The sequence below is a fragment of the Hippocampus zosterae genome, chromosome 13, assembly GCF_025434085.1.
Source record: "Hippocampus zosterae strain Florida chromosome 13, ASM2543408v3, whole genome shotgun sequence".
In the NCBI taxonomy this organism is placed as follows: Eukaryota; Metazoa; Chordata; class Actinopteri; order Syngnathiformes; family Syngnathidae; genus Hippocampus; species Hippocampus zosterae.
The window spans coordinates 6211548-6235031 of NC_067463.1; the positions used below are offsets into that span (position 1 = coordinate 6211548).

At 43.7% G+C, this 23484-nt stretch overlaps 1 protein-coding gene across 1 annotated transcript; it reads left to right on the forward strand.

The window, feature by feature from the left end:
* The first annotated feature begins 7925 nt into the window (after nucleotides 1-7925).
* Nucleotides 7926-22777, forward strand: si:ch211-79m20.1 (uncharacterized). The gene is made up of 7 exons (XM_052084495.1): nucleotides 7926-8637; nucleotides 14251-14353; nucleotides 17533-17595; nucleotides 17688-17884; nucleotides 18732-19599; nucleotides 21713-21847; nucleotides 22133-22777. Exons 1-6 carry the CDS (start codon nucleotides 8566-8568, stop codon nucleotides 21832-21834), a joined length of 1425 nt encoding a protein of 474 aa, XP_051940455.1. The 5' UTR covers nucleotides 7926-8565; the 3' UTR covers nucleotides 21835-21847; nucleotides 22133-22777.
* The last annotated feature ends 707 nt before the right edge of the window (nucleotides 22778-23484 follow it).

A 23484-nucleotide genomic window follows, 5' to 3' on the forward strand; every position in this document is an offset into this window, starting at 1 on the left:
TTTCATAAAAGTCACTCTGATCCCCTGTTCCTCTCAGTAGTGTCATTTCAGACTCATTCTCAATCCAGAGAAAAAAAAAAAACTTCAGAGGGACAACAAGAAAACGTAGCGGTATGGTTGAAAGCCTTAATGTAGCGCCTTCCCACCACTTTTAAAGACATCGTAAACCTAGCTCAACATAAAAACATGATATGAAGATCACTAAAATCGGTGATAAAAAGGGACTACGCAAGTGAACAGTGATACAGCGGGGGATTACTGCATACGGCCAATTGAGAAGGCTGAGACAGCGCACCAGCTAAAGGTCAATAGGTGGAGAAAAAAAACAACAACAACATGCTAAACTGAAGCCCTAGTTGAGGAATCGCATCTATTTACTGGCTGCATCTATGTTGTTCAGGTCAAACCTCATTTTTAACTTTGAACTCATCTCGGCGCAGACCTCTTGACAGGTTTCAAGAACCATTAATCGCATCACTTCTGTGGAAACACAGTGTGTGGCCAGCTGCTCTGTTGAAGCTCACGATTGCTATTATTATCGGATTCGGGAGATTAAAACACACCTGTGTGGCGGGATATTAAAGAGCTTTTAGCACCTGGTTTGTGTACTTACAAAAAACAACCAAAAAAAAGCATCGACGAGCGGTGAAAGAAAAGGCGGATGCTCGAGACGGGCAATGATTGATCACGTACTTCAGAGGCAGCGAAGAGATGTTCGGTTATTCATCGGGCACGTCAGGGGTGTCAAACGCATTTTTGCCGCGGGCCACATTGTGGTTACGGTTTCCCTTGGAGGGCCGTTATGATTTTTGGGAAACCATATAAATGTTGTATCACACCTCCACATATGACATACGCATTGCACAACAAATTGACCAGTTTTAAAATAATCAAAAGTCAAGAATAATGACCGTTATTGTGGATTACATGTGAAAATTTGAAATTTTGGTTCCAACTTTAGCAAGCATCATGGAACGTGACATGCTTGATTTGCTTTTGCGGGCCACATAAAATGATGTGGTGGGCCAGATCTGCCCCCCGGGCCTTGACTTTGACACCTGTAGGCTCCGTGCTTGATATTGTATATGGACGCATTGCGGGGCGAACCGGGTTTGTTTCGGCGATTTTTGAGAGGAAGTGGTCTTGCGTCAACAGGAAGCCAATTCGCAGTCGAGAACACAAGCGCGTGCACGCGCACATGCACACGCGCACTCCCTTCGTCAATGAATGGACGGGATGGTCACGGGTGTTTGACATTCCCTTCCTCCTGACGTCATTTGACATCTCAGTATAGCCTTTTCCTAAACCGCAACTGTGCATATATACTCAAGAAAACAGCAAAAACTTCCCCAGAAGGCCGGATCGGGGGAAGTGTATTTCCTCTCAGCGAGTGTGTGATCTCTATTTGCATTGGCTTGGCGTGCGTGTCTGTCTGTGTGTACACGGTGAGTGGACGAGTGTGTTCATCATTCGCACCAATGCGAATGAGGGGTGGGGAGGAAGCGTTTTTTATTTCATTTTATTTTTTTAGCCTGCTTGCCATTTATGTTTGTTATAAGAAAACACCCAAGCTACTCTCAGTTTTGTCTGTAATCCTCCGTCTTTAGAGGTAACTAGTGAATGCCATAAGAAGTTCTTTACTAATAAATTTGACTTGGAAAAAGTATGGAGGTGATATTGAACAGTTTTAGTGCAATGGACTCCAGATTGGGGTCACCATGTCCCACTTGAAATAATAATGCACCTTTCTAGTTTTAGTTTTTCCTAGTTTAGAGATTGGACTTCCTTATTCGTGACACTTTATCGGAGATTTTAGTAGGACTTCACATTTGTCAAGACAACATAAATGTCTGCAAAGGGGTTAGAAGTGAATGGTAGAGGATTTTATTGCAAGAGGCAAGAGAGATCTGTGGTTACATCCGTCATCTCCACCACCCCAAAAAAAAAAAAAACGACAACTTTACTCATGTATGCCCCTCACCGTCTTTAAACATAAACAGGTCACACTTGGGGCGGCCCGGTAGTCCAGTGGTTAGCACGTCGGCTTCACAGTGCAGAGGTACCGGGTTCGATTCCAGCTCCGGCCTCCCTGTGTGGAGTTTGCATGTTCTCCCCGGGCCTGCGTGGGTTTTCTCCGGGTGCTCCGGTTTCCTCCCACATTCCAAAAACATGCGTGGCAGGCTGATTGAACACTCTAAATTGTCCCTAGGTGTGAGTGTGAGTGCAAATGGTTGTTTGTTTCTGTGTGCCCTGCGATTGGCTGGCAACCGATTCAGGGTGTCCCCCGCCTACTGCCCGGAGACGGCTGGGATGGGCTCCACACCCCCCGCGACCCTAGTGAGGTCACACTTGCACTGACATCCATATTCCACACCTACTCCACGTTGGCTACCTCATTGTGCCGTTTGTATATTTAGCGACAACATTCCACTTCCTCTGATGTTGATGCTGGGGGAACCCCCCCCCCCACCCCGCTGACAACAATACGTCGTGATTCAGACCTTCCTCGTTCCCTCTGCCAACTGCATCATCTGCCCACTTGCCTTTTCTCCACGTACGCCTCAGATTGACCAAAAGCTCCTTCATTTTGCGGGACATTCTTTGACACTACAGTGGTACTGTACTTATGAAATTAATTGGTTCTGGAAGAAATGTCTTAAGTACATTTTTTTTAAAATAGAGACACGTTTTTCATGTAAATGCCCTAATTTGTTCCAAGCCCCCCCCCCAAAAAAAAATTCTGACACAAATGTTTCCCTAAGCATTAAAATGCAGCAAAATATATAATTAAATAATGTCAAAATTAGATTATCCCACACTAAAGGAGAGTTGTGCATAATGTAAAAAATATTAAATTGAATAAATAAAAATGACGGTCATTTTTTGGCCCTCTTTAGTTCATGGTCTCTCTCAGAAGTGTTTTTTTGCCTGGCGTTTTGGAAAGAACTGATCCAAGACGTTTCCTTTTGCCTTTTTAACAATCCTTTGAAAATTAACATTTTTAAAAAGCATTGTGAGTGATCGCACAACTGGTGAACACATTTTCTGGAGATTCATATTTACGTAAAACTGTCGGAACACCTCATGGTGCGGGGGGCGAATAACGAGGACGTGTGCATAAACACATTTCTTTCTAGCTACACACACACACACACACACACATACACACACACACACAAATTTATTCGGTAGAGGTCCCTCTTAGCCAATGGGATGCCAGATGATGCTCGGTAATAGCCAATGGCAGAGCAGCTATATGTTGCGTTCAGGAAACTCGGAGCTGCGAGTAGCAGACCACACTGTATTTTTTCCTTTCGTATCTTGAAATTTATTTCGTAACAAAAGGCAATATTTCCCTGTTGAGGCGTTTCGCGACTTGAAAATTTGATACGAAGAGACGTTGGTAAGTAGAGGTACCACTAGTTTAAATGCAAGGTACCAATAAATGCAGCCTATTGATGAGAAGCTGTAATACCGAAATAATGGTGTGGTAGAATGATTCAATGTCAACGTTTTGTTATTACCTATTCTTTGTTTTTAGTGTATTATTAAATTGCAGGGACACGATGACTACGAAAAAAGAACAACAGCATATCAGTGACTATATTTTTGGGATATTGCTCATTTTTGAGTTCCACAAACTATTTAATTTTGTCAGTTGTCATGGGCGAGAAACAAATTCAAGGCCATGTTGTTGTCTGGAGAGCGTTGACTGTCAGTGACAGAGACAACCATCTCCCATTTGTCCAAATCTAAAACAAACATTTGCTTGGGAACCACCGCCTTCAAATATGTACCTGTGCTTGTTCGTGTTAAAGTGCCGTGCAAAGTTTCCCCCGATATAGTGCCGGAGAGAGCGGCAGAGGTGTGTTAAGTCTATGACCTGAGTTTGAACTCCGCTGGGACTTGCAGCGCCTCAATGCCGATGAGACGACGACGAGGCGAGGAGGAAAGACATGCGCTGTAATTGCTAATTCGATCAGGCGGGAAGTTAATTCATACTCTTACTGCTTGAAAGAGAACGGAAAGATGGTGATGGTAGATGAGAAGATATGAAAACGAAGGTGGGGGGGGGGGGGGACAGAGAAAGAGAGAGAGAGAGAAAACACAGGTGACAGCAGCTAATCAAATCAGCAGAAAATGAGTAGCGTGTCTGACGTGACCTTCAAAGGTACCGATAGGCAAAGCCAATATGAGTCTCTTGAAACTGAACGCCACTTGTCTGAGACCTTTCGTGACGTCACTATTGACTGTCTGGACTGACTTGAAGTTCACTCACACAGTCACACACACACACACACACACACACACACGCACACACACACACATGCACACACGTTGCCTCCGGTCTCGTGAAAACCAGTTTGAGCCTGTTAGCGTTTGAGACCAATTGGTTTGCCTTCCAACAGCACATGACAATGCTCATTATGAAAGTACCGTAATGTGAATTTGTAGGTCTGTCTGCCCATGAGGAGACCCACAAAAAAGTCTCAAGAATCCAAGTCATCCCCCCCACACACACACACACAGACAAAAAGTTTGCCATTTTGATTTGAAGCAGCCCTTGTGACGTTTCCATGGGCTTTCTTAAGGTAAAACGAGCAGAGATTTTGTCCACCTGCTACTGAATTTGAACCTCCTATGTTGGAGAGATGGCTTGAGTTTTTATCATCGTGCGTGAGTGAAGCATATTGGTAAATACTATGAACAATGAACAATCATTTAGGGCACAAGCGTCAAACACAAGGCCCGGGGGCCAGATCTGGCCCGCCATATCATTTTATATGGCCCGTGAAAGCAGCTCAAACATGTCAACCTCCATGATCCTTTCTAAAATGGCGACCAAAATTTTACATTTATTTAATTTATATGGTTTCAGTCATAACGGTCCTCCAAGTGAAACGGTAACTAAAATGTGGCCCGGGCCATAAATGAGTTTGACACCCCTGATTTAGGGCATGAATACATGAGACAAATATATCGAATACTAAAAGTAATGCAAATTTAGCTAAAGCATTTTGGAAAAAAATGTAGTCGAAAACTCACAAGACTGAGTTAAAAAAAAGTCTAAAATGTAACCAAATGCAATGCATCATGCGTGAGAGTGTGCATAAATCTGATATGCATTGAAGCTGTCACAGGCTACACTTACCGCAACAAGCTTTTCGTTTATTCCAGCTGATACACATGGCTCGGGTTTGTTTGTGTCATCCAGGAATAGCCGCACAGGGAGGCCTGCTTCCTCCGTTCTGCACTAGCGGAGCGGAAGAATCCACCATGAACCTTGACCTCCGCCGTGACCCATACTGCCATAACCCCCGAAACGAGACAGTGAGCTTCCTGGAAAACAGTCTCAGGCCACTTTGGTAAACAAAGAATGTGTCCTCGTTGTGTCACCTCACTTGTCACAAAAACAATGCGCATTGCAAACTACAAATGATTACAAATGAAGTCAGAATTTTGTCGTATGGGAAATATGAAATTTGTGCTAATTTTATTTGGTAACTATGACAGTTTTCGCATTTTCTTGTAAAAAAAAAATGAGCGTGTGTAAAAATGTATTTTATTATTATTTATTATGAATTTATGGCATAACGACTTTATAATTTTAAAATGATGACTTTTAACTTTTGGTATTCCAACCAAATTTTTGTTATTCTTTTTTTCCATACAATTGCTACTTTTTCTCTGTAATTTGAGGAATTGATTTTCTTCGAATGCAGAATTTTTGGATAAAATTTATAAAATTTGGATAAAATCAAAATTTGGATTAAACGGCACATTTTTCTTTAAATTAAAACTGAATTGTTCTCCTCAGACAGTAGGACATTTTCATTGTAAAATCACAACTTTTTTACCATTAAATTGTGTTTTTTCTCATAATATTACAACTTTATTAATGAAAAGGATCACATTGTGTTAAAAAAAAGTGTACATTTTTTGTGACAATTTAAGTTTTCTCGTAAATGTACATTTAAGTCAAGATGGCGCCCGAGTAGGCAGCCGTCAGCAAGTGCTCTCATGAGCCTTGCTTTTTTTTTTGTTGTTCTTGTGTTTCTTTTGTCACTTTGTGTTTGTTGTTACGTCGTGTGGACTTGATGTGGACCTTTTTCAGCATTTTTTGGCCACGACATTCATCAAGGAGGAGACTCTGTGCTTGGTGGTTGCGCCTTCTCGGCAGCATGGGTATACCAGCACTGTTTTTGACTGGAGGAATGTCGGCGCCATTTGACTGTCGTTGCTGGACAGTCCCGGGGCGCTTGTGTCTTGCGCCTGTAATGGGCAGCATTTTTCACAGCCCCGCTTTGTTCAGCGGAGAGATTGGTGCTGTTGAACGGTCTGCGGCTGGATGGATGGAGGTCTTGAGGAGCCGACGATGAGAAGAAAGGAGCGTTGGCGCGGAGTGCCGATGCGGATTTGGAGCTGGGAGTCGCGGCTTGGAGTTTGAAGTGTATTATGTGGGACAGGAGAAGTGAACTAATCTCTTTTCGTCAATGGATGCTACAGCTTTGTGTTTGCTTTCAAAACTTTGCTTGTAGCAGACGTGTGCACATTTTTCAGCATGATGTCTCTGATCCACTGGTGAAAGGACACTTTGATCCTCTCCTCTTTTATCTAGAACTGCTTCAGACAACAAAGTGTATGCAGAAAAGTGGTGAAGATTGCACGACTGTCTCTGTCCTATGTGTTGTCTTGTGTTATTTTTGTTATTTTTGACTTCAAAATGGCGCCGCGAGAGTGGCTGCCTTTCCAGCAGCTCCTATTTTTTTGTTGTTCTACTTCTTCCTTTCAAAACTTTGCTGCTGTGAATCTGGAATTTCTCCATTGCGAGACTAATAAAGGTTTTCTTAATCTTTTTTTTTCTTAAAAATTATGATTTTTTTGGCATGGCATTAAGATTTTTACCCGATTTAAATTATTATTTTGTTGTCCTAAATAACAAATGTATTCACATAAAATGATTGTCATCATATTACCCTGTGCTTTTTCTCATGAAAATTATTTTATCATCCACATACGTTTTTCTTGTAATATTATTATCATTTAATATTTCTCATAATATTGATACTTTTATCTCATCAAGACTTCACAAAAATAAAAGGATGACTTTATTCCCATAATATTCCTTTCATTGCAATACTCATCTCATCTCATCTTCCGTACCACTTGATCCTCACTAGGGTCGCGGGGGGTGCTAGAGCCCATTCCAGCCGTCTTCGGGCAGTAGGCGGGGGACACCCTGAATCGGTTGCCAGCCAATCGCAGGGCACACATAGACGAACAACTATCCACACTCACACCTAGGGACAATTTAGAGTGTTCAATCAGCCTGCCATGCATATTTTTGGAATGTGGGAGGAAACCGGAGCACCCGGAGAAAACCCACGCAGGCCCGGGGAGAACATGCAAACTCCACACAGGGAGGCCAGAGCTGGAATCGAACCCGGTAACTCTGCACTGTGAAGACGACGTGCTAACCACTGGACTCATTGCAATACTGACTCTCAAATTAGGGCTGTGTAATCATAAAGCCACAATTTTACTATTATAACTCTTTATTCCCTTTTCATTGAGGCCCTATTAACTCATTCCTTCTATTTATATTTCAACTTGCGTTGACAGTTTATTTTTGAAGGTGTGTGATTTTTATGTTAAATATAAATATGAGCACTCCTCCAAGAGGCGATAAGCCCTGCCCTTACAAAGACCCTTGAGGAAAACGTATGAGGATGTAAAGATAAAATGTGGGGGGGAAAAGCTTCCGTATTGAACCCTTCAAAATAAACGTAATTGCGGAATTAATTCACGAAAGCCTCGGCGGTTGGGTTTAATTTTGAACAATAAATCACCACATTTCCTGCACACGTGTGCCAGTTTGGACGCGGTGAACTTGAGCGTGGAAAGCAGTCGGATTCAAAAGACGCTCCGAGCTTTTTTAAAAGGCAGTCAGCGAGGAGACGCGCAGGAGCGAGACGGACGTGACCGTGACATTGACGCGGGGAAAACACGTTTGCGCCGTTATTACGCACACCCCTCACACAGACACACGCGCTCGCGGAGGCTCGTTTGTGGATGGTCTGCTGCGAGAACGGGAGGGGGAGGCTGCGTTGCCCTTTCGAGAGATTTACGCACGACGCGCGCAACTTTGCGCACGGATATTTTAGCCACGCTGGACTTTATTCAAGAAGACTCTAGCGCCTTTTGATTACTGCTTCAAATAGGAAGCGCTGGTTTGGGTGGCGTTTAGCGTGGAATGTGTGCGTAATTGACGCACTTGGGCGAGTTTGGATTTTGGGGGATTCGCTTCTTTTTCGCTCCCCATCATCCTCATCCGTGGAACCAGAAGCCTCGGCGCACCTGCCCCACCATGGCCGGACTCACACGTCTAGCCTGAGTGTGAGTCAGTAATATCACCGTGAAGCTCTGACAGGTGGCAAAATATTCGGGATCCTTCACACCAAAGCAGAAAAGGGGGAGGGAAACGCGGGGCTCGGCGGTGAGAGTGGACGCCGAGGTGCTAAATGCCCAGCCGGTCGCTGGCGGCTCCTCTGGCTGGGCGGCAACATGAGGTCGTGGTTCCCGCTGCTGCTCCTGACCGCGCTCTCGGCGGCGCGCTTGAGCTTCGGCAGCGCTGAGGTAAGAGCTGAGAGGGCTAAAGTACTCATTTTGTTCTAATGTAAAAGAGCAGATACAGATAGAAAAAAAGACTGGTAAATGTGGTCCTGATTCAACTCTATTAGTTAAGTGGAAGTAAAAAAATCAATTTTTACTGTAAGTTATACAGTTACCGTTTCGACATGTTGCCCCCCCCCCCCCAAAAGCATCTTTGCACATATAATTTTCAGATTACGGTATTTGCAAGTTTGTTGCATCAGTGCTGTTAATGCCCCCTTGTTTACTTCTGCCTAACTGAGATATTAATCAATCAATCAAGATTTCAACCAATCTAATTCACTTTTTTTTACACATTCGAGGTTGAAAGAGTAGCAAGCCTACTTAGAAAAACGAAGGACAAAGTTGTCCGTATTTGAATGTAGGAAGTAATAGTAAAAAGAAAGGATAGAAACATGAAAAATCTCCTTAAAGGGGAACTCAAGTCAAACGAGTTCTTGACAATAACATTCTCTATGCGCCTCCACTTGTCTAAACACGGCATTCTGATCAATATTGTGTCTGGGGAATATAAAAACCCACCCGTTTTGATCGTTGGCCATTTTGACACTTGCTGCCGATTTCAAATTACATCATAGTTGCTCAGGGCTCAGGTAATGTCACGTGACCAAACTCTGAAAACAAGTAAGCCGTGATTGGTCGCTACCTTAGCCCTGAGCAACTGTGATGTCATTTTTAAATGACAGCAAGTGGCAAAAAGGCCGCCCCTTTGATGTATAAAAACAATCTATCCATCCATCAATCTATCTATCTATCCACACATGCACACACTTTTGAACAGGCTGCCATCTGACTATTGTCCTTTGACGTTGAGTTTGGGTGATTGGTGGCTGCTGAGCCATTTTACATAAGAACAACTAATCTGTGAGGGATTTCATCCACTGTGTGTGTGCGTGTGCGCGCGTGTCCAGCTGCGCGTGTTGCTGGACATATGTGCTCGTGAATGTGTTGCGTGTCAGTAAAAGCGCAAAGGCACATAAGAGTATTTGATTTTTAAACCCACTTTGGTGCATGGACATTGGGGAAATAAAATGTGGGAAATTGTAGCTGCCGATATCATCAAATTTCAATGATAAATTTTGTATGAGATACAAACCGGACAATCTTTTTCAAAAGATGTATTGCTCATGTATTGGTCATTTCCATCAGTTGATCATTCAAAAAATGCTATGGACATTAGGTGCCAGGTGCCAGTGTTCTCATTGCTCTCTGGGCCAGGTAGGATGGAAGTCCTTTGGATTCTGCCTAGCAACAAGGTGATTCTGTGTCAGCTTGATTATTATTATTATTTTTTTTAAGTTGTGATGTTTCAGACTAGCGCTGCACGATAGTCGCCTGATTAGTATGTCGGCCTCGCAATGCAGAGATGCAGGGTTCCATCCCAGGCCATTTGTGTGGAGTTTGCATGTTCTGCACTGCCTGTGTGGGTTTTCTCCGGGTACTCAGGTTTCCACCCACATTTCAAAAACATGGATGGTAGATAAAGTGAACACTCTAGATCATCCCTAGGTGTGTGGGTGTGTGTTTGTGTGAGCGCGCATGGTTGTTGATCTATGAGTGCCCGCGATTAGCTAACAAGCAATTCGCGGTGTACCCTGTCGACTGCCCGAAGACTACTCCGAGTGGCTAAGTGAGAAATAAGTGAGAAATTCCCAATTCACACTAGCAAAGTTATGAAAGGAAGAAAGTCGAAGAACAAAAAGTATAGGAGCTGCTGTAAAGGCAGCCACTCTTGCGGCGCCATCTTGAATTCATAATAACAAAATAATACAATGCAACAAATTTGAATATTCAAGTAATTTTTTGATGCCGAGTGATAATATGTGCGCTTACTGCCAACGGTGGCTGGAATGTATCGCAACACGCCACAGTTGTTAGAAAGTTTATCAGCTAACAGTGTTTTGGAGCTACTGTTTGCGGGTGAATGGGCGGTGGGCCATTCACCGGTGGTATCCAGGATAGATACATTTTCAAGTTGTTGACTTAGCTAACGAAGTGCATGTCCGGTCCAAATTATACTGTGAATGAAAAGGGACTGATGTCAGTCTTTGGGTGACGTCACCAGGCAGCTCAAGTTGTTATCGTTATAGTGGTGGATAGTGACTCATGGCAAATGCCCAAGTGTGTTCCGGTCACCATTTTAGCCATGGCAAAATAAACAAATAAATAAATAATCAGGGAAACTGAAATGGTGAAAAACCATTTAACGCGCTAGTTTTTCCAATTCAATACTTTTCACATTTATATCAGCATTCAAATTCAAACACGAATCATCTATTTACAAACCAATTTTGGAGTACATTTTTCAGTGCTTTAAGATCACCCACGACCCCGATAAAAAAGCCTAATGACATCACCCTATCTCGCAAAGTGTTTGTTTGACACATATCAGGGATGGACGTAACTGAATAAATGCAAACCCCTCCAGGCACACTTAACTGCTCAATATGTACTGTTGTGCAAAAAGAAGTTCAGCACATTTCAAGTGAGAGATTCTCCGATCCAATTAAAGCCAATACTGTGCATTGATTTTGCCACACTGCTAAATCAATGATTTTCATTCATGATGTCTCCATGATCGAAATGTGTGTGTGTGTGTGTGTGTGTGTGTGTGTGTGTGTAGAAGCACCACCAACTGGCCCCATAATTACATTCCATTACACCTCACCTTTCTCCACAAACATTCCATAAGATCCCTGTGCCCTCCGGGCTTCCTGCACAGAGTGCGCGCGTGTGTGTGTGTGCGCGTCTTTGAATAGACAACACTGGAAGACGCTGAAATAGTCAAAACAACAAGGCCACCAAAAAAGATAAAGACAATATTTGAGGTGTAGCGCGCAAATATGCAACTCTGCCAAGCATCCAAACTGGCTCATTTAGCTGGGCCAGAGGTGTATTATTAGCTCCGCGTCCACTTTATTGCTACCTCCCTTCATTCAGGAGCAACTGTTTTATTCATGTCTGGTAAAGCACGTTGTGGCTGTGCTACTGTTTGCGAGAGGATTTCTGGACGAATTGGGTGGAAAGCAAAATGGTAGCGTGGTTGTGCGTGTGTGTGTGTGTGTGTTTGCTTAACTAGGTCAGCCAGTGGCTTGTGAAAGTCATCCAGGTGTCCTATGCTGCTGCCTACCCTGCAGCAGACTGATACAAGACTAGAAGGTCAAAACATCAATGAGAGGACGCAAATGAAACAGACTCGCAATCGTTTGTACCACTCCAAGAAAGAGGACTGCGTGAAAAAGACGCTGTTACCATTGCTGACATTTTTTTTTTCCAGCAGATGGGATTTGAGACAGTGTTATGGATTGATATGACTTTGTAACTCTGGAGAATTGTCAAAATGGCAGCACAGTCGGCAAACTAGCATAACTACGGGTGGATGATAACTGTGTTTTCTGCCATAGCTAGCATAACAACAGCATGATGACAACTTTGTTTTCTGCGAGAACGAGCACAACTGTGGGTTGATAGTAGCCGCATATGTTGAGATAACTAGCATAACTATGGGTTGATTAAATCTGCGCATGCTGGGTGAACTAGCATAACGAAGGGTTGATGATAGCTGGGATGCCGTCATAACTAGCATAACTATGGGTGGATTAAAACTGTGCATGCTGGGTTAACTAGCATAACGAAGGGTTGATAATAGCTGGGATGCCGTCATAACTAGCATAACCACAGGTTGATGACAATCTCGTATGCTGCGATAACGAGCATAAATACCGGTTGACGATCACCGCATAGGTTGAGATAGCTAGCATAACTATGGGTTGATTAAAACCGCGCATGCTGTGTTAACGAGCATAACTAAGGGTTGATGTGTACGTTGCGATAACTAGCATAAGTACGGGTTAACATCAATCCAAAGTAGTTATCACACCTTACTGAGGCAATCTGCTAAACTTTCCGGGCTTGTTCATATGACGCTCAGACTAGCTGTAATGTTAATTTCGGGTGACTCCAGAGGATGATATTGCCCAAGATACCAACCCCATGAAATGGACGAAAATTGCTGAATTAATCTGGTCAACTCTTATTGCACGAAGGCAATAATCGTGTTCAGACTAGTCGAGGCATAACGAGTTTAGTTCCCCTAGGGTGCAATATTTGAGGTTCCATTGATCGGTTTCACTTATTATTATTTTTTTTTTGCATCATCCTGTTCTAAACTAAAAATAAAAAAAAACTGTGATTGAATTGGATTGATTCTATTTTGGCAGAGGTCTAAAACACACTATAAAGTCAGGGAAAGCATTTCAATGTCATTTCCATGGTATGTAGCCGACGGACTGTGTAAGTCAGGAGGTCCAGACTCGGGCTTCCCGTCGGCCCTCAGGAGGAAGAGCCGTATAGAAAACGGATGGAAGGATGTACGGGACAGTGTCACCGTGTAACAATGGAGACTTGTGTCCGCTAATGTGAAAGCGTTGGAGACGGGGCGGACAACAACTTCTTTCCACAGTGTGAGGGTACTTTGAAAAGGCACAATGTGGACTTTTGTTTTGCGTCGTTGCATCTTAAACATGTGAAGGAGCTGCAGGATCAGACCACCGAGAATGCTTCGTTCTGATTGGATCTGATCTGATCATCAGAGAGGAAGACTCGACAATAGTTTTCATCTCATTCATTTCACCTCCATTGCACAGGGAGTGAACAGACTTTTGTGCCTGAGCAAAACATAAAAAGGGAGTATTTTTAGTCATCATTCATCCTGAATGGATTAAGTGTTTTAGACGATTGAAATAGTCGGCATTCAGATCATTCATGCGGCTCGTACAAACCTCATTTGCAGCTCTGATTATGCCGTAAAAATGTCACTGTAGTCCAACGTTGAGTAACAATACAATCAGCGCGCTCTCCACCCGCGAATGAGCTTCCTCAAACCCCAGTAAGCCGCGAGCATACCGCTCCTTATCACATTTCCACAAAAGCGCGACAAACAAGCCACTTATCAATTCTGAATTGAAGAATTCCTTCGGGCAGCTGTGTCAACATTTTTTTTTAACTGTATGTGTGTGTGTGTGTGTGTGCAGTAGGCCAGTTATGTCATGACAGGAGGCATTTACATGAAATAGCGGTCATCAATTTATAATCATGAACGCAGTGTCCGAATTAATGTCGCCTTCAAGTAAAAATCGATTTTTACCCGTCAGGAATGCAAATGTGAGATAATATATCGTGTGATGTCATTAAATAATTTGACAAGTTTCCCCCACTAATTTACCGCGCTACCGTTCATTAAAAAAAAAAGTCATACTAGATTCTCAGCAGCCGAGGCTTTTTTTTCCAAGCTGATTACAATTTGCCGCACTCTGTCGTGAACTCAATGTGCTCAAATGTGTGTGCTCGAGGGCAGCCAATTAACCCTTCAAGGGACAGCGTGTCATGTTATCAGGTGACGGGTGCATAAAAGGGTTAACCTCACTTTAACAGATTGGAAAGTTTTTCTCGAGCTTCGACAACTTGTACCGGTTGTACTACCAAGTATTTTCTTTGCAAGAAAAGACCCTTGCCACTCGAAATCATTGTTAAACAACCCTGATAACGATGCATACTTTTGTCTTTGTGTCTCTGCAGGGCGAATCGCTCCCTGCGTCGCTGGTTGACCTTGTGAGGAACTCTCCCGTCTCCTCTGTGGACGACCTGAAGCTACTGCTGCAGCGCGAGGCAGACGCAATTGGTAATAAGGGGTTGGGGGGAGACAAAAAAAACACTTAGTTGACCAACGTGGAGAAGGCAAGTGTTAAGCTGTAACCCCGTCCCCAGCTATCCGCAGAGGCAAGAAGGCAGCCGTCACAAGAGTACCTGTGACCTTGATGAATGTTTGGCCCCCCCCAAAAAAATGTCACAGTCTAAGAAAATATGCATGCAGGCAAGATGAAAAATGCATCCATGTTAATCCTCCTACAGTGAAATCAACTCTCACATGCATTTATTAAAAAGCCTTTGATCGAGGCGCGATGCATAAATAAAGCACAGAAACGGGACAAGAGGGGTCACTTGTAATGCAAAGTTCCTATCTCCCGCTTAAACCAGTCGGAAATGCATCATTTATGATTAATTATGCATTAATCATTATTAATTAATTAATAATGTAAATTTCCCCAGTGTGGGACGAATAAAGTATATCTTATCTTATCTTATCTTAATTATGGTTTGATGCAAAATTTCCAGTTCAAAACTTGGCTTACTCTACTTAGTGCTTTTCTTCCGCAGCCTGTTTAGGCAGCCAAAAGGTTTGGCCTAAATTATGAGCAAGTTAACTTATTTCATCCCTTTTTGTCCCCTCGTTGTTCATTGTGTGTTTAGTCAAAAAACACGTTATTATCTAATCTATTCTGGACTCCAACTTGGCAGCTGAATAATTGGTCCCTCTCCCGGTTATTGCCAATTGCTAAAATGACTGACATTAAAAAAAAAAGTAAAAATGAAGACAAAAAGGTTTTATGAGGCAAAATGAAATTTTTGTTGTTTTCAATATTTAGCGTTTATAGTACTAATAACCACACACCAGTATGCATATTGTTGCATCATTCAACAATATGACGTCATAGAGTTTGCCCATCAGCGTCAAGTCACCCCAAAAAAGTCTAGGTTTCCTCGTGCATCGTAAAAAAAATGAAGGCATAAGTAAGCCTGCTCACAAAAAGCATTTTGTCATGCACTTGGTCACGTCTGGTGAGCTCCAAAGAAGTGTGACCTGTGCTGGCGTCTGAGGATGCCGACGAGCTTCGACTTTTAATGCAATTAGGCAAATGAAATGGAAAAAAAGAAGAAAGGAATCAATCATGCAAAAACTTAGATAATGGCACAGAAGAGGAAAACAACTTCTGAAAATAATTAGAGGCACATCAAGTGGTTCATTAAAAACAATCCCAAAAAAATATAAATATGCATATCCCGGGATAACCTCGCTCTAATGCAATACACACTCAAGGTTATAATTAAAGCCGAGGGGCAAAATATGAAATGGTGGCGTGTGTGACCGTGCGTGTGCGTGCACACACACACACACACGAGCGCTAAATTTAATGGTTCATATTTCCCCTCAACAGTTTCTTGACAGCTCTGAAACGAATTGCGGTAAAAATAGCTTAATTGTTCAAATGGGAGGAGGGGTGAAAAATGGCTTCCTTTTGCAGTGATCAATGGCTTCTGCTAAAAACATGCTTTTCAAATTATTGCGTCCCACTCCTGAGCCGCTTTCACGCAGAGAACCTGCAAAAAAGCTTTGTCACAGGCCCTTTTATTTCGAACCCAGCACAAGCACGACCGTCCAGACAGTGTCACGTTTCCTGCCTCCATTATGCACCGACACGACCTTGAAAGGAGGTTACCGTATTATCCGCACTATAAGGCTCACCAAAAAGCATTCCTCAAAAGCCGACGGTGCGCCTTATAATCCAATGTGCCTTATATACGGATCAATATACTGATTTCTTGGATGTAGTATTTGAAATGTTCTGTAAAGCGCTTTGTTACAGCTGCAGTGGTTGCGAAAGCACTCTAAATAAAGCGTATTGTATTCTTTTTGCATAGCTCCATCTAGTGGATGTGTAACGCAAGCCCAACCACTATTGTAGCTTCTGTTCTTTGCGCCTTATAGTGTGGTGCGCCTCATCTATGAAAACGGTTTTAAAATAGGCCATGCATTGAAGGTGCGCCTTATGCTCCAAAGCGCCTCATGGTGCGGAAAATACGGTGTGTCGTTGACACGAATTTCTGCAAAATTGCCACCACATCAGAGTCAGAAACAGAAAAGGTGCCATTTAACTGCCTTTGCCTTTTACCTGAACCTAGCCAAGCCAGCTATTTTGATGCAATCGTGTGATGTGGAATCAGAAAATCCGTGTCTGGTAGATGAAAGACTTTCTTTTAACATAAAAGGGCAGGAAAAAATCTGAGTCGGGTTTTAAATTTCACATCCTTCCCGTCATTGGTGCCAACCTGCCTGTTCCATCTCTAAAAGTGGGAACACCCCTAGACAAAATTGTTGGTAACCCTCTGTTAATAAAAGAAAACCCCATGGTGGCCACAACAATTGCTTGAATCTGACAAAATGAAAAGAAAATAATCCCCCCCCCAAAAAAATTCTTTTGAATTGTGCTTCGACAGACATAAAAAAAAAAAAAAATCAGTTAGTGTTTTGGGACATGGTGTCCCAAACGCTTGGGACTTTATTAAAGAAAGGCTTTTTAATAAATGCATGTGAGAGTTGATTTCACTGTAGGAGGATAAGATGGCGGCGGCCCGGTAGTCCAGTGGTTAGCACGTCGGCTTCACAGTGCAGAGGTACCGGGTTCGATTCCAGCTCCGGCCTCCCTGTGTGGAGTTTGCATGTTCTCCCCTGGCCTGCGTGGGTTTTCTCCGGGTGCTCCGGTTTCCTCCCACATTCCAAAAATATGCATGGCAGGCTGATTGAACACTCTAAATTGTCCCTAGGTGTGAGTGTGAGTGCGAATGGTTGTTCGTCTCCGTGTGCCCTGCGATTGGCTGGCAACCGATTCAGGGTGTCCCCCGCCTACTGCCCGAAGACAGCTGGGATAGGCTCCAGCACCCCCCGCGACCCTAGTGAGGATCAAGCGGTACGGAAGATGAATGAATGAAAAGGATAAGATGGCGCACTAAACATGCACCAGAGGAAGCAAAGAAGAGAGTTGTGTCTGGGGACCAGAATGAAAATGATTGGCTGACACAAGCAAATTAAATTAAGGTACAGGCTAGAAGACCATCTCCAAGCACCCAATTTTTCCAGTTTTTTTGGGGGGGGGATGGTCACAGTTCTAACTTTTAGAGGCAATAAAATATGGACTACGTTTCATTTCAGAGTTGAAAATATTCTTTGTTTCTCTGCCGTAGAAGACGAAGATGATGGCAGCATTCTCTCGAACCAAACACACGGCCGACACATCAGAAGCATCGGTAGGGCTTCACCTGTCGAATGCTACTTCATTGCAATTCTATTTTCTCATCTCGACCACTCTCCATTCACTCCCTTCTCCCACCAACCTCAGTGGAGGCCGAGGTTGCCCAGCAGGCGGTGTGCAGAGTTCGGACCGAGGTGATGGAGCTGACCAGATCCATGTTGGACCGTCGCAACGCTAACTTTATGCTGTGGCCGCCCTGTGTGGAAGTGCAGCGATGTTCGGGCTGCTGCAACACGGGGCTGATGCAGTGCGTACCGACCGTCACCTCCAGCAGATACCTGCAGGTAACACCCCCCAAGCAGGTCCTCCTGCCACCATCACCGTTGGATGGGTTTGACTGATGGTCATAAAGATTTGGATGAAAAACAAGACACTAGGTGGTTTTTGGTCTGGTTTCCAGCAATTGAAGTTGACCCATACACAAGGGTGTGCTAAAGAGGATGATAAAGACCGTTGACTGGTAAAACGAAAGAAGTAGTGGGGCCCAAAGTGGTCCATGGTGGAGCCGGCCCTTCGAATACAGGAGATTCCCCTTAAGCATGTCAATCTGGTGCCTTTGATTTTCTTGAGCCTTCTTGTCAGTGTTGACAGACCTCAGAATAGGGAATATTTACCGGTAATTTCAAACCGCTGTGGACGTTGGCTTCAGTGCGAATGCATAGGTGGAATCAACTCACCAACGGGGCCCTTGACATTTTTACACTCTCATTTGTTTTTTTTTGTGTCAGATTATACAAACAAGATAGGACATGTGAAAAGTTGCTGCGGGAACATTTTGTTACCTCCGGGTTGGCAGTTTTTCTGATGCTAAGCTTCGTATTAGGCACGGCCATAGACAAGAGGGATCAAGTAGACATGCGCTTGTAAAACAAATGAGTCCGGTCGTGTGTGGCGCACCAATTAAGACATCCGCATCTGCCGGCATACAAAACGTGTCTACATGCATGACGTCAATTTTAAAACATGCTGGAAAATGACGCTGGAAAAAAAAAAAAAAAAAAATCTGTTCTGGCAGGAAGCCACCACATTTCCCAAGCGTTATTAGCTTGTCTGGAAATGTCTTCATGCCAATGTGACTTGCACAATACATTCTCACGAGACGTGTGTGTGTGTGTGTGTGTGCGCACACAGGTAATAAAGATCCAGTACATCAACAAGAAGGCCCGCTATGACAAAGCCATCATCTCGGTTGAGGACCACCTGGCATGCAGATGTCAGCCTTCCTCACCCAACTCGCCACCGCTTACCCTGCCGTCCCACTCTCAAACACCCCTCCCACGGACGGCGCACCCCGCACCACCACCCAAGACCCAAGGCTCCAAGGCCGACCTCCACCGCAACGATGACCTGAAGCGCAACCAGCGGCTCTACAACAGCGAGGAGCAGGAGCCGGCGGCGAGGCAGTGGCCACAGGGGGGATACACGCAACTGGTGCACTGGACGCAGCCCAGGGTGCCGCAGCCGGTCAACAGCTGGGCGTCGGACGCATGGGCGGGGCAGGGCAGAACGGGAAACCCAACGCATGTTGGGCAAGGGAGCGGACACGAGGGCAGTCGCGAGGAAGGCGGCGAATGGCATCGTCGGCAGTTCCCATCCCAGAGCGCCAAGCACAGAGATTCTGACGATCGGAATCTTAGGACGCAATACAGACTCAATGCCCCCCAGTCGGACGGTGTTTCCCACCCGGACCCGACTCCGTCGTCCCAATCAGAACAAAGCCCTACGACCGATTTGCGCGCTTCCAGCAATCGTAAAGACTTGGTGACGGGCCAGCCTAACATGGAGGCGACGCCGACACACCCGAGGATGCAAGTGAAAGGACCAACAGGGGGAGGGAGACACGACAATGACTTGGCCAGTCAGGGAGAGGCTAAAGACTTGACACTGGTCAATGGTGGAGGTCAGCTCACAGAAGAGGAGAGGAGGCAGAAGGTTCTGGAAGTCGTTCTAGGGGAACTAGACCAGCCCAATCTTCATCCTCAGCAAAGACCAAAACCAGGTAAAGATTATATCAAGTTTTCTGCTTGATCCACAAGGAGCCACACAGTCAGTGGTCTTCAACAGTCTACGGCCCAGCACCGGTTCACAGGCAATTTTGTACCGCGCCACACAGCGAGATAGAGATATCTATATTTTATGGGGGGCAGATAATCTAGAGTATTTCTGATCAGGAACAAAACGTCAGCAACCACCCCTGCCCCCAGCAAAGTCGAGGTACTGATGACCAATTGTTTGGTGGCGTTTTACTCTTATGATGGCAAAATGAGAATCGCATGATGGGGAGGACTTTTTGGAGTACCAATTCTAGTTGGAGCGGGAAATATATAGGTTGAATCATGATTTTTGCGCTTCAGTTCCTTGTTAGAAAACAGCAAGTTGTGCAAGAAGTAGGAAAACATCAATCAGTTCTGCATTCAAAAGTTCAGAGAAGGTCGCATTGAAATTCAACTGGAAACATTGCAGTGCCATTCAGGTCAATCTTGAAATTTCATCCGAAAGCACACACTTTTTGAGAATGATGATTTCCAGCTTCTCTGTATAATGTTTGCAAAAATTCACAGCAAAGTGTAAATTGATTTTCCCCCTGCTCGTTTAATAAAATCTATACATCTAGCTAGCTAGCGATCTAGCTAGCTAGCTACATATGTATATATGTATGTATGGAAAAGTATATGTGTGTGTGTTTTATGGTTCAGATTGGTATGACACAGATCCAACATCATTATTTATTAATGGAACCAATGGAAATTACAAGAGAAAAGGTGTGTACACTATCCATGCAGGTCATTATTAGCTGCTGCACACAATGCATAATGGGTAAGAAGGAACAGGAAGGCCGCATGTGTCCTGCTATTCTACTACAGCCACAGAGAACTGAATGATGCAAGCATACATACATATTTAAATATACACACACATTTTTTTTTTCAAATGAAAGTTGCAAGGTCATCAGTTAACCTCGGAAATAGTTCAAACCTGTGTGAAAGTTCCACAGTCACAATGTTCGTTCTTGATCTGAGCTTGAATACAAACGGTGTGATGAAAACGTGACTGAATTTACTGTTAGTCCTTTCAGCTCCTAACTTATCAGTACGGCAGTAATATTGTAAGTTTCTGTAGAGGATAGAGATTATACGCTTGGGAGTATTGTTCTATTATCTTACTACATGCGTTTGTGTTTAAATACCCATTTTGAGGGCTAAAAACACAGCGAAATAGATGCTAATTGTTAGGCCATCTTTCTATTGTTTGTTCGCATTATGTCAGCATGTTTCAAACAACTACAAGTTATGAAAAAATTAGATTAAATTAGTTAGATTTCGACCTTGCATATTCATATCACCTTTGCTGTCGCAGGACTATTGAAGCCATACTGGCTCATCCAAGTCAAATTTCTTTTTGTTTTGCATAGCAATTTTCAAATATTTCCAAATTGCTCAGTCATCCTTTTGTGGTTCAAATAGCGCTGCTGTTGTGAGATTCATTTTTCGATCGTGACCCGATTACACTTTCCCTGCAATTGGCAAAAAAAAAAAAAAAAACACTCCAGGTTTATTTGATTTTCTGATTCTAGCCTTCATTAATTGTTCTGTTGAATTTTGAGTTGTAGCGATTCACTTTGCTGGCTGAAGTACATCTTAGCTTGGATCAAAACCCACTCAGTGATTAGGACTAAATTTGCGCTTGTTCAACTTAAAAGGTTATATTTTCCCTGTTAGTTTGCATTGTATGTAGTGTAGTGGTTTACATAGCCGACTTGGGTGTAGCTGGCCTGGGATGGAGTCACACACATTTTCAATCGCCCAGTGATTGACTTAAAAAAAAAAATACAGTACAGGGTTGTTCACTCCCGTTCCTTTCTTTCGGTTACATTTTGAGCGCAAGCCATTTGCAATGTAGTGGTTCACATACAGTACATGACTTTTCTTAGAGCTGACCTGGGATCCATTCCCACTCAATGGCCCCTACACAACTGGCCTGGAACTGACTGTTGATCAGGGAAGGTCGCAATTTGTCTTGCGGCCCAAATAGAATAAGCGATGGATGAGCGGATGGATTTTCTGACCTACGTTATTTCCGCCTGTCTAACATGTGCGGCTCGTCTTCCGCAGCGCTTGCTACGGCTGCCCCGCCCTCCAGCCGCCAGACACCTTTCAGGCCGGCGTCCCCCCGCCGCAGGAGGAAACGCCGCAAGCGCATCAGCAAGGCAGCCATGAGAGACATGATCATGTAGTGCCGATGTGCAGGTGAGCACAGCACGAGATACTCGGTTTCGCTTTGGGAATTTTTCTTTTCCTTATCTGAGCAAGATGACCTGGAAATACTTGGACAAAAGGTGGTTCCAATTTTTGTGCTCTTGCTGGTGTCACTAAACAGAAGATTTAGTTTATGTTTGTTTTAATTTTTCTAAGGCATTTTTATTTTATTTCATGAACAAAAATGATTTACCTGGTTGAAGTTGTTAATTTTTGATAACTGTAATATCGTCGCCTTGGAGAAGGTAATAACAGACTCTTCTGTTTTTCTAAAAGGGATTTCTTGAAGCAAACCAGAGGCTCTGGGGACCCGGGAAAAAAAAAAGGCTCCAAAGGTTGTGTGGACACACTGGACAACACATTGGACAATGAGGACAGATGCAGATTGACATCGGTGGCCGGGAAAAAATAAAAAATACAAAAGTGCAATCCTAAGAACTCCTTGATGGCAGACGAAACACTGGACGGACTCAGGTGTCCTCACACCTCCCGAGTGCTTCATTGGGCAGGGAAGGCTGCTCCCTGCTTTTTTTCCTTTTTTTTGGGCGACGTCAAAACCCGCTCACATTGTGCTACTGCCACCTAACATGGACCCCCAAATAGCACATGGATGAACATACATGATGATAAAGGCGGTCTGAAAGACGCAGCTTTGTCGAGCGAGATGCTGTGAGACAGTTAACAGTCCGATGCCGTCTATGTAAAAAAAAAAACGCTTCAAGCAACTTTTTATTTCTTAACTTATTTAAAACAAAACAAAAAAGGAGGACAATGAAGTCCTTTGGTTCTCAAGTGTAATTATTATTGTTGTTATTATTATTGTTGTTGCCGTTTCAAGTCAAAGGAACTGTTGGTGGAATACACTGTAACTGTCAGGAATGTTATTTTTCATAGAAAATAAAGAAAGCTCATCAGATGTTATGTTTGTGTGTGCACGTGTCAGAGTGTGTGTGCGTGAGAGAGCGAGTGAGCCTGCGTGTATGCGAAAAACGTGTCAAAATTAATAACTTTTCGAAATCAAACAAAATCCCGATAGTTTCCCTTTTGTTAATAGTTAATGTAAAAGGAGTAAGGGGGCGGGGGCGGGGGGACGTGCAATCAAGTGTCTTGTACTATTTGCGTCAGACTGTCGTGCAAATCAGTACAGGCGGGGGTACATTTCAGTAGAAATGTCTGGTTGCCGTGGCGACAGGACAGCGGACATGTCAACAGAGGAATATCATATGGTGAATGAGAGATGGGATGCGGCGGGGGATTTATGTATGCGTGTGTGTGTGCGCGAGAGATGCTTGATGAATGAGGAAGAGGAGGGTGAAGGTATGCGATGAAGCATCTATTACAGGATAAATGGCTCAAAAATACATAATGTTCACTTGAAACAATTCGAGCAAAAGTCACTCAAAACTGCACGGTCAGCAGACACGCTCGCAGGAAATAGCGACTCAGCACGTACTTTCCCAGATGTACACACGCACGCAAGCACACACTTAAGGGTCAAGATGATGCAACCAGCTAAACCTGAATTGTGGTGCATAAGTGGTAACTCAATTTTGTTATTACCGTGTTATTACATTGTTATAAACCCAACTATGCACTTTCCGCAAGGAGGAAGCGCAGGTGAGACACAA